This window comes from Cyclopterus lumpus, chromosome 1, assembly GCF_009769545.1.
Source record: "Cyclopterus lumpus isolate fCycLum1 chromosome 1, fCycLum1.pri, whole genome shotgun sequence".
NCBI classification, from domain to species: Eukaryota; Metazoa; Chordata; class Actinopteri; order Perciformes; family Cyclopteridae; genus Cyclopterus; species Cyclopterus lumpus.
Genome location: NC_046966.1, coordinates 25,018,651 through 25,030,213, shown reverse-complemented (window position 1 = coordinate 25,030,213; position 11,563 = coordinate 25,018,651). Strand labels below are relative to the sequence as shown.

General features: G+C 42.5%; 2 protein-coding genes across 2 annotated transcripts in view; one reads left to right on the top strand and one right to left on the bottom strand.

Annotated features, from left to right (window-relative positions):
- LOC117733371 (syntaxin-10) overlaps positions 1-274 on the bottom strand; it is a 5,625-nt gene extending 5,351 nt beyond the window's left edge. The window contains exon 1 of the mRNA XM_034536972.1: positions 207-274. Within this exon, the coding sequence (XP_034392863.1) occupies positions 207-241 (35 nt within the window). The 5' untranslated portion in view covers positions 242-274. The remainder of the gene's footprint in view (positions 1-206) is intronic.
- A 7,686-nt stretch (positions 275-7,960) lies between these two features.
- On the top strand, positions 7,961-9,511 carry ier2b (immediate early response 2b). Its single transcript, XM_034544937.1, has one exon. It carries the CDS (start codon positions 8,174-8,176, stop codon positions 8,729-8,731), a length of 558 nt encoding a protein of 185 aa, XP_034400828.1. The 5' UTR covers positions 7,961-8,173; the 3' UTR covers positions 8,732-9,511.
- Positions 9,512-11,563: the final 2,052 nt, after the last annotated feature.

Below are 11,563 nucleotides of genomic sequence, written 5' to 3'. Positions count from 1 at the left end.
ACACACACGTCACGTCATTGCGGGTCGCTGCTAGTTAGCTCACCGCTGGCTTTAGCCTCCAACTTCGCTCACGTAACTTTTTTATTTGTTTTTGTTTTTTCGAGGAAAACACGCACGTCGTCGTCTCGTTGAGCTCTGAACGTGAACGCGCTTGAATTAGCGCGAGGTAGCGGCGCGTTTTATCTCTTATTCTGGACGTTTCTTACCCCTTCACGACGAAAAACGGGTCCTCTGTCGACATGATGCTTACTTCCTGCTTCGCTCTGCGCGCATGCGCTCTTGGCACACAGAGCTCAAACTTTTCTTTTTTTTAAATCTTTTAATCAGGAACAAACAACAAAACTAGTTATGTTAAATTATATTGTCATTTATATTTATTCTAAAATAAATGTATTTTTTTTAATAATGTAACATTTTTATATCTACGATCAATGACACATCTGCAAAGGTTTTGCCCGATTTGTGTCGTCACCGTCTCCAATGTTACACACATTTATGGGTATGGGAGGAGAACTGGCTGTAAATGTGGAGAGAAGGTCTTATTGGGAAAGAAGTGGAGTTACTGGTACACATCTGTGTAAGATTAGTCGCCATGGTAACGCCCAACCGCTGCCTGGGTTTGCAGTAAAATGCAGATCAGAGTTTCTCTATTTTACCACCACCTTCATACAGAGGTACCCACTTAGACTGGTTTCTTCGTGTAGTTGTTGTGTGTCTCTTTGTGGTCATTTTGAGTCACTGTGTAGTTGTTTTGTGTCTCTGTGGTCATTTTGAGTCACTGTGTAGTTGTTTTGTGTCTCTTTGTGGTCATTTGGAGTCACTGTGTAGTTGTTTTGTGTCTCTTTGTGGTCATTTGGAGTGTCTTTGTAGTTGTTTTGTGTCTCTTTGTGGTCATTTGGAGTGTCTTTGTAGTTGTTTTGTGTCTCTGTGTGGTCATTTGGAGTGTATTTGGAGTTGTTTTGTGTCTCTGTGGTCATTTTGAGTCACTGTGTAGTTGTTTTGTGTCTCTTTGTGGTCATTTGGAGTGTCTTTGTAGTTGTTGTGTGTCTCTTTGTGGTCATTTGGAGTGTATTTGTAGTTATTGTGTGTCTCTTTGTGGTCATTTTGAGTCACTGTGTAGTTGTTTTGTGTCTCTTTGTGGTCATTTGGAGTGTCTTTGTAGTTGTTGTGTGTCTCTTTGTGGTCATTTGGAGTGTATTTGTAATTGTGTGTCTCTTTGTGGTCATTTTGAGTCACTGTGTAGTTGTTTTGTGTCTCTTTGTGGTCATTTGGAGTGTCTTTGTAGTTGTTTTGTGTCTCTTTGTGGTCATTTGGAGTGTCTTTGTAGTTGTTGTGTGTCTCTTTGTGGTCATTTGGAGTCACTGTGTAGTTGTTGTGTGTCTCTTTGTGGTCATTTGGAGTCACTGTGTAGTTGTTTTGTGTCTCTTTGTGGTCATTTGGAGTGTCTTTGTAGTTGTTTTGTGTCTCTTTGTGGTCATTTGGAGTGTCTTTGTAGTTGTTGTGTGTCTATTTGTGGTCATTTGGAGTGTCTTTGTAGTTGTTTTGTGTCTCTTTGTGGTCATTTTGAGTCACTGTGTAGTTATTTTGTTTCTCTTTGTGGTCATTTTGTGTCACTGTGTAGTTGTTGTGTGTCTCTTTGTGGTCATTTGGAGTCACTGTGTAGTTGTTTTGTGTCTCTTTGTGGTCATTTGGAGTGTCTTTGTAGTTGTTTTGTGTCTCTTTGTGGTCATTTGGAGTGTCTTTGTAGTTGTTTTGTGTCTCTTTGTGGTCATTTGGAGTGTCTTTGTAGTTGTTTTGTGTCTCTTTGTGGTCATTTGGAGTGTCTTTGTAGTTGTTGTGTGTCTATTTGTGGTCATTTGGAGTGTCTTTGTAGTTGTTTTGTGTCTCTTTGTGGTCATTTTGAGTCACTGTGTAGTTATTTTGTTTCTCTTTGTGGTCATTTGGAGTCACTGTGTAGTTGTTTTGTGTCTCTTTGTGGTCATTTGGAGTGTATTTGGAGTTGTTTTGTGTCTCTTTGTGGTCATTTTGAGTCACTGTGTAGTTGTTTTGTTTCTCTTTGTGGTCATTTGGAGTGTCTTTGTAGTTGTTGTGTGTCTATTTGTGGTCATTTGGAGTGTCTTTGTAGTTGTTTTGTGTCTCTTTGTGGTCATTTGGAGTGTCTTTGTAGTTGTTTTGTGTCTCTTAGTGGTCATTTGGAGTGTCTTTGTAGTTGTTGTGTGTCTATTTGTGGTCATTTGGAGTGTCTTTGTAGTTGTTTTGTGTCTCTTTGTGGTCATTTTGAGTCACTGTGTAGTTATTTTGTTTCTCTTTGTGGTCATTTGGAGTCACTGTGTAGTTGTTTTGTGTCTCTTTGTGGTCATTTGGAGTGTCTTTGTAGTTGTTTTGTGTCTCTTTGTGGTCATTTGGAGTGTCTTTGTAGTTGTTTTGTGTCTCTTTGTGGTCATTTGGAGTGTATTTGGAGTTGTTTTGTGTCTCTTTGTGGTCATTTTGAGTCACTGTGTAGTTGTTTTGTTTCTCTTTGTGGTCATTTGGAGTGTCTTTGTAGTTGTTGTGTGTCTATTTGTGGTCATTTGGAGTGTCTTTGTAGTTGTTTTGTGTCTCTTTGTGGTCATTTGGTGTGTCTTTGTAGTTGTTTTGTGTCTCTTTGTGGTCATTTTGAGTGTCTTTGTAGTTGTTTTGTGTCTCTTTGTGGTCATTTTGAGTGTCTTTGTAGTTGTTTTGTGTCTCTTTGTGGTCATTTGGAGTGTCTTTGTAGTTGTTGTGTGTCTATTTGTGGTCATTTGGAGTGTCTTTGTAGTTGTTTTGTGTCTCTTTGTGGTCATTTGGTGTGTCTTTGTAGTTGTTTTGTGTCTCTTTGTGGTCATTTTGAGTCACTGTGTAGTTGTTTTGTTTCTCTTTGTGGTCATTTGGAGTGTCTTTGTAGTTGTTGTGTGTCTATTTGTGGTCATTTGGAGTCACTGTGTAGTTGTTTTGTGTCTCTTTGTGGTCATTTTGAGTGTCTTTGTAGTTGTTTTGTGTCTCTTTGTGGTCATTTTGAGTGTCTTTGTAGTTGTTTTGTGTCTCTTTGTGGTCATTTGGAGTGTCTTTGTAGTTGTTTTGTTTCTCTTTGTGGTCATTTGGAGTCTCTTTGTAGTTGTTTTGTGTCTCTTTGTGGTCATTTTGAGTCACTGTGTAGTTGTTTTGTGTCTCTTTGTAGTCATTTTGAGTCACTGTGTAGTTGTTTTGTGTCTCTTTGTGGTCATTTTGAGTGTCTTTGTAGTTGTTTTGTTTCTCTTTGTGGTCATTTTGAGTCTCTTTGTAGTTGTTTTGTGTCTCTTTGTGGTCATTTTGAGTCACTGTGTAGTTGTTTTGTTTCTCTTTGTGGTCATTTGGAGTCTCTGTAATCTTTTTGTATCTCTTTGCAGTCGTTTTATTATCATTCTCTGTGTGGTCGTCTCTTCCTGGTTGGTACTCTGGCTCTTTGAGTGACGTTTTCTCGGTGAAGACCAGGGGCCCCTCGACACGTTGGGCCCCTGAGGCCGGTGGACCCGTTGGGCCTGTTCAGTAATCCATCCGTGGTTACATGGATCTCTCAACCGTCATCCCTCATCAAACTGTCACTCTTCCACAGATCTCATGTAATCTGCTTGTCAATCAAAGGAAAGTGAAATCTGATCTTCATGACAACATGTCGCTCACACAGAGGGGCCGAGTGGATCAATGGAAGCAGAAAGAAAGCTCAGCAAACCCTCCAATGCGGCTCACGGACCTCCTTCCTGTTCCGCCCATGCAGCTCTATTCCTGTGGGGTGCTCCTCTCAATCCCACCCTGCCCGGTCCAGCTCCTTCCTTCCTTCCTCCCTCCCTTCCTTTCCTTCCCGTCTTCATCCTGTCTCCTCCCCTCACCTCCTCCTTCACTCCGTTTCCTGTGAAAATTCACAGCCGGAGTTATAAAAAGTCGCTCTTCAAACGCACGCGGAAGGAGTCCGACATGCAACTCTGAATTTAATCTCATTTTCTGGTCACATGGCACCTCTCCACAGTAAAGCTCGGCTCATTTCTTCAGTCAGAGGTTCTTTTAGTTTGGAGTATTTGTCCAGATTGAGACCTTCAGGGGACCCTGATCACAATATATCAATGTTGGTGAACGAATTGACCACAAACTAGTGTGACGTAAGAGCACCGGTTGGTATCCGGGACGACGTGTAGCCTCAATCTTTTGTTGAGAAAACAAATTGACGTAATAACACGACAATAAAAGGAGAAGAAAAATAAAATAGGATGCAAATCTGTGACCGCCTGCCGGTATGAACATTTAATGTGTTCAGGGTCGTGTTTACTGCCACATCACGTCAGCTAGCAAACAGCAGAAAAACAGTGCAATTGTTGTGATATTCGAACCTAGACGTACATTGAAATGGTGCACTTTATTTAAAATGTGACTTTTTTTCACCTATGTGTAAAAAATAACTAGCTTTGTATATTGTAAAAACTTATTTTTTTAATTGAATCCAAACTATTTGGCAGTCGGCTCCTCCAACGGCCCACTAGATGGCGCTGTGAGGCCCAGCGGTGGTTAACAATAGCATGCTAAAAGATCTCAGCCTCCCTTTTAATAAAGTCAATATCATCACAGATATGAGCAACGAAGGTGGCGATTATTGAATTTTTTCGACCCAGCTCTGTAAAAGGACTGATTCAGTTTTAAATGTTGAATTAAAACTGTGACCGGCATCAGATTGTCTGGTTGAAGCACGTTCGGTTGGTAGAACCGATCCCAACGGAGGACTTGAGTTCAGATTAGTATAGAAGTCTATGCTTCATGTGTTAAAGCTGCATTCTCTCTCCTGACCACCAGGGGGCGACTCCTCTGGTTGTATAGAAGTCTATGCTTCATGTGTTAAAGCTGCATTCTCTCTCCTGACCACCAGGGGGCGACTCCTCTGGTTGTATAGAAGTCTATGCTTCATGTGTTAGAGCTGCATTCTCTCTCCTGACCACCAGGGGGCGACTCCTCTGGTTGTATAGAAGTCTATGCTTCATGTGTTAAAGCTGCATTCTCTCTCCTGACCACCAGGGGGCGACTCCTCTGGTTGTATAGAAGTCTATGCTTCATGTGTTAAAGCTGCATTCTCTCTCCTGACCACCAGGGGGTGACTCCTCTGGTTGTATAGAAGTCGTGGGTGTCATTTGTCCCGTGAATAAACGCCAACTGGAACTTTTCTGGGTGTTTATGTTGTTTTTTTTGTCCAGCGGGACTCGAGATATTTCGTAATATTTAGCTGTGCAGCTCAGCTGACCTCAGATCTGTGACACCGAAGAGAAAAATCTAATTTTCAACACAACAACGAAGCAACACAAAGAAAAGGAACACAGTGTGAGGAGTGTCGGGCTATAAATAGACACCCTGACTCATTCTTTAATGATGCCTTCAAGTGCTGCTTGGAAGGATGACCTACTTTCATCTTTAGGGAGCCACCACGACGACAACAAGCTGCTGCTGAATGCATTCAGTCCAGGAGATGGAACTAAAATATAATTACACACACACACACACACACACACACTCATGACGTGGCCTCACAGTGAATCATCCCAGAGACAAACACCTGGTGAAAACCTGTTCAGGTGAAAAGGTCGACGCCGGTGATCCTGTTGCGTGTTTGTCAACAAGTTATAAGTTTATTGATCAGCGCTGTTAGTGAATCAGATAATCGTTATATGAATGTTTAATTGTTTCCGCCTGTTACGTGTCATGTGTTGACAACCGGGTCACTTCCCGGTCCTCCCGACCAGTGTTTCTACTACAGAGGGGAATGCAGGCCCCGCCCACACACACAGACACACACATTTGGCCTTGGGCAGAGGCAGTGTGTTCAGCGTAGTCACACACGCATAACGGTCACCATGGCGACCAGTCGGATACAGGCCCCAACTCACGCTCAGTTGTTTTTTTCTCCTTTGTTTATTCATGTCATGTCATGTCATGCATTATAAGATGTTATTATGCATTATAAGATGTTATTATGCAATATAAGATGTTATTATTCAATATAAGATGCATTATAAGATGCATTATAAGATGTTATTATGCAATATAAGATGTTATGCAATATAAGATGTTATTATGCATTATAAGATGTTATTATGCAATATAAGATGCATTATAAGATGTTATTATGCAATATAAGATGTTATTATTCAATATAAGATGCATTATAAGATGCATTATAAGATGTTATTATGCAATATAAGATGTTATTATGCATTATAAGATGTTATTATGCATTATAAGATGTTATTATGCATTATAAGATGCTTTTCAGCAGGTCACCTTTTCTTCATCAAACGCATCGGCTCATCCTGTCTGGTCTCCAGCGTTGAATATATACACAGTATATATATGTATATATACAGTATATATATATATATATATGTGTGTGTATATATATATATACATATATATGTATATACAGTATATATATATGTACATATATATATATATATATATATATATATATACAGTATATATATATATATATATTTATTTACACACACATATATATATATATATATACATACATATATGTGTATATATACATATATATACTGTGTATGTATATATATAAATATATATATATATACATACACAGTATTTACACATCCCAGGAGGGATATATGTATACAGTATATATGTATGTGTGTATCTCTCTCTCTCTCTCTCTCTCTATATATATATATATATATATATATATATATATATATATACATATATACAGTATATATCTATCCCCAGGAGGGATATTTAGTATGAGCTACAGCAGAGCATACAAACAAACCAGAGTTATTTTTAGTTTCCGTTCCACTGCATGAGCAATGAGTATCAATGATAAATGTCCATGTTAAAAAAATAAATATATATATTGCAAAATAATCAAAATGAGGTTCAGATCGGTGTGCAAACATGAAAGAATGTGCACGAACCCCATATGTTCTATTTTAAGTGCAGCCGTCACGTGTTTCGCAGACGCCGCATGGGCGTTCTGTCTAGAAAGGGTTCATTTCCCATCGGCACCTGAACGCCTCATCGCGGGGCTCGGGGGCTGCTTGGTAACCTAATTTGTCACCGGTGACAACTCCATATATGGTGCAGAGATGACGCCATCACCGCTGTGCCCGCGTGCACCGAGGGGGAGGGCTGTGGGTGCGCGTTCACGCCATGGCTTTTCCGCTGTGCGCGTCCCCACAGGGAGAGAGAGAGAGGGGGGGAGTGGGGGGGGTTACTACCGGATAGACCATATATGGAGTCCAGGCGTACGAGTGGGTGACGTGTGTGTGTGTGTGTGTGAGAACGAGAGAGAGGGAGAAACTCCCGAGGACGTGTTCACCGGAAAATAAACAGAGATCACTTCCGGGTCGTGAAGGTCGTTTTTTGTGACTTTGTTTGTCTTTCACACGAAACTCGCTTTTATAAAAATAATAAAGTGTAACTTCCTCAAGAAACGTGTAACTTATCATATTAATTTATTTAAATTTTATTATGTTTATGTTGTCGATAATTAACAATAATAATAATAATAAATGCGCTGTGAATAATGTGTTTGCCCGCCTGCTGACGTCATTGTCACATTTGTCACCCCCACCCCCCCCCCATGCAACTAATGAAAAGAGGGTGGCATTGGGAGAAAATAATAATATAAATACAAAATTAAATTGAATTAAAAATAATTATTAAAAATAGATAAAAGTAATAAATAAAGAAAAATGTAACAAAACAATTTGGTGAATTGATTCCACTATAAATAAAATGCTATACATGTATAGCGATAAATCACTTGCAGCATAGCAGCAATAACAAAAGAGATCAACTGTGGGAAAAACAGTAGATGGAACAGATGGTGTGTGTGCGCGTGTGTTCCTGTGTGTGTGCGCGCGCGCGCTGCAGCAGGTGTGGGCGGCGCCTGATTGTCACTTACTGAGGAATGAAGTCCATGTTACGTCAAAGAGGAAATAAAACGCCACCCTTCTACTTCTACGCTCTCATTCCTCCGAGTACAAGAACCGGTGAAGAGCCACAAAAAGAGCCCACCGGATTTAAAAACACGCGAGAATAAACTCGGGACGGATAAAGCTCGTCGAGCCGTTGGCGAAAGTGCCACAATAACCGTGCGTAATTACGCATAAAAGCGAGAACAATGAGTGCCACGACCGCTATGGAAGTGAACGCCGAAGCCAGACGGATCCTGGCCGTGTCGATAAGCAAGCTGTACGCCTCCAGGACCCAGAGAGGCGGGCTGAGGCTCCACCGCAGCCTCCTGCTCTCCATGGTCATGAGGTCCGCCCGGGACATCTATCACTCCTCCCGGGAGTGCGAGGAGCTGTGCGGCGCGCCGCCGACATCGGAGGAGGCGATGGAGACCGGCCCCGTGGAGCAGACCGTGCAGCTGCCGGAGCCTCTGACCGAGCCCCGGCAGCCGGCGGCGAGCGCCGTCGAGCCGCCCTCGGAGGAGCCGGACAGCGGCGACGAAGGGTCCGACGGGGAGCTCGCGGAGGACAAAGAGAACATGAGCCCGACGCGGCAGTCCAGGAAACGCCGGGGCAAGGCGGCGGCGGCGCCCGACTTCCTCCCGAGCAAGAGGGCGAGGCTGGAGCCCGGGGAGGAGCGGCACGCGGCCCTGCCGACCAGCTGCCGCGCCGGGGCCGGGGAGTCCCTCGCCGCGCTGTCTCTAAATCGGGTCATACCCGCTTTCTGAACGCGTGCATGGAGAACATAACAAGCCTCCAATTGGACTTTGGAGCGGAGTGATTCTGAACTCCCTCGCAAACCCGCAAGGGGTGGTTCGACCCCCCTTCCGCGCACCGAGGAGCTGACCTACATCGGTCCCCGGGACAGAGGGATTTACCGGGACCGTGGTGCGAGCTCTCCGGTCGATCTGAGCGTGCCTGTCGGGGCTATAGGCGAAGCCTCCTCCCCCCGTTCTCCCCCCTCTCTCCCCCCCACCCCGTGTCACGGAGAAGAAACCCGGCCTCAGAGAGCCACACGGGCCGGAAAGTTTGCGGGAGAAACCGAAGAGAGAGGAAGTTCGTTTTTGATGAATCACCCTCCAGAAATGAGAAATGAGTCCAAACAAGTGACTGAGCTGACTCAAAGTGTGCGCGTGTGAATCAGCAGAGAAGAGATATGAGTCAAACACGCACGCGCACACGCACACACACGCGCGTAACGAGGACTTGAGGGGGAATTTCCTGCTTTCATACCGGGAGGTCAGGACGGGACAGACCCGCTGCTGCGGTGGACTTTGACGGATCAATACTACTGCTATGGAGGGGGTCACATGGTGCTATGAGGGGAAGATTATTTATATATATATAAATAATCATTGGTGTCGGAAGTCATTTTATGTGTTTTTATGTTATGAAATGTTCAATAATATTAATATTACCTCACATTCCAAGCTGCTTTCTTTTTGGTTGTTTTAAAAAAAAATATTAACTGTATTAACGGTGTAAATATTTTTTAATAAACACATTGTTTTAAAATACTAAGTTGTGCTGCTCTCTTTGTTTCTGGAGGCATAGTTGCTGACACGCACACACGCACGCGCACACACACGCACACACAACAAATGGCATCTTATTTCCAAATTAAAGGACTATTGGTCTATATTAGGCCGCAGTTCACGGGGTCAATCCTTTATAAGAGGGAGCAAATTGGTACAACGCAGCGCCGAGTCTGGCTCGCCGCGCTATAATCTCCTGCTGCTTACAGTGAGACACACACACACACACACACACACACACACACACACACACACACACACACACTCACTCACACGTTCAAACAACCAAACAACACGCACACACACACGAGTCCGGGGTCGTACGGTTTCCTGTGGATTACGACAGAACTCTTGACTCACATCCTTCTCCCCCCGACGTGACCCGACACTGATTCAGAGAGAGATAATACATTTAATAAAAATAATAAAAGAAGATGTTACGCAACGCCGCGTTTGTATAGCTGGAGGGCCTCTTCGTCCTCGTCATCGTCGAGGAGACAGGTGACTTACTGCAGGTGACTTCGAGCCGGTTGTTCTGGTTTTTGTCCTCGTGATTGTTGTTATGGAGAAAACGTTGAGAGTTTATGATCACGTCAGGTGGAAAGAAAATGTCAACAATACACATTTGGTTGTTTATTTGACGACTTTTGTTTGTTTACGTCTGTCGATTTCTCCTAAATTCACCAAAAGTTGTAATTACGTGATGCCTCATTTACATTTTTAAACGTAGCATTTAAATTGTAATAACATATTTGTCTAAGTGTCAACTGGGGAAGTTAGTTTTTGATATTTAATTGTAATTTATTTGACCCCATTCACCTGTAAAATGAATTTGTTCTCAGACTCTGATCCAGAAATCTCCACCAAACTTTACACATTTATACATTCATACACATTTATTAATAAAACTATATATTATGAAGCTTTATGCAGAGGGGTTAGTTCACAAAGCATTCAGAGACTCATTTATACACATTTATTAATAAAAACTATATATTATGAAGCTTTATGCAGAGGGGTTAGTTCACACAGCATTCAGAGAATCATTTATACACATTTATTAATAAAACTATATATTATGAAGCTTTATGCAGAGGGGTTAGTTCACACAGCATTTAGAGCCTCATTTATACACATTTATTAATAACATTTGCATATTTAAAAATAGCACTTCATGAATCTCTGGACGGTGGTGTAGTGGCTAGCACTGTCGCCTCACAGCAAGAGGGCCGCGGGTTCGATTCCCGGTCGGAGCGGTCCTTCTGTGTGGAGTCTGCATGTTCTCCCCGTGGCAGCGTGGGTTCTCTCCGGGCTCTCCGGCTTCCTCCCACAGTCCAAAGACATGCTGCAGGTTAATTGATCTCTAAATGTCCCATAGGTGTGAATGTGAGAGTGAATGGTTGTATGTCCCTACATGTGCCCTCGATGGACTGGCGGCCTGTCCAGGGTGTCCCCTGCCTTCGCCCTATGTCAGCTGGGATAGCGACCCTAATGAGGATAAGCGGTATTGAAAATGAATGGATGGACTTCATGAATCTCATAACTAACCAAAAAAACGTTGACCTTATCATCTTCGTCATCATCATCATCACTTCTCCATGTGTTTTCATTATTAAACGTGTCAGAAGAAGTCGAGAACGGACCAGTATAACCAGTATAACCAGTGTGACCAGTATAACCAGTGTGACCAGTATAACCAGTGTGACAAGTGTGACCAAGAAAGCCCATAACACAGGTTTAGAAAAGAACACAACAACATCAAATGATCAAAAGACAAACAAACAAACAATCAGGAGACAACAATCCTGTAAAAACAAAGAAATACATTTAAATCCATACGGACACATACAAATATACATATTATAATATAGAAGAGATATTTCTTCTAAATTTATGTATCTATATCTATATAGGGTCTAGAAGCAGGACCGGGGTCCAGATAGGACCAGGACCGGGGTCCAGATAGGACCAGGACCGGGGTCCTTTATGAAGATTAGAGGGGGAAGAATCTGCCGAAAACAATAT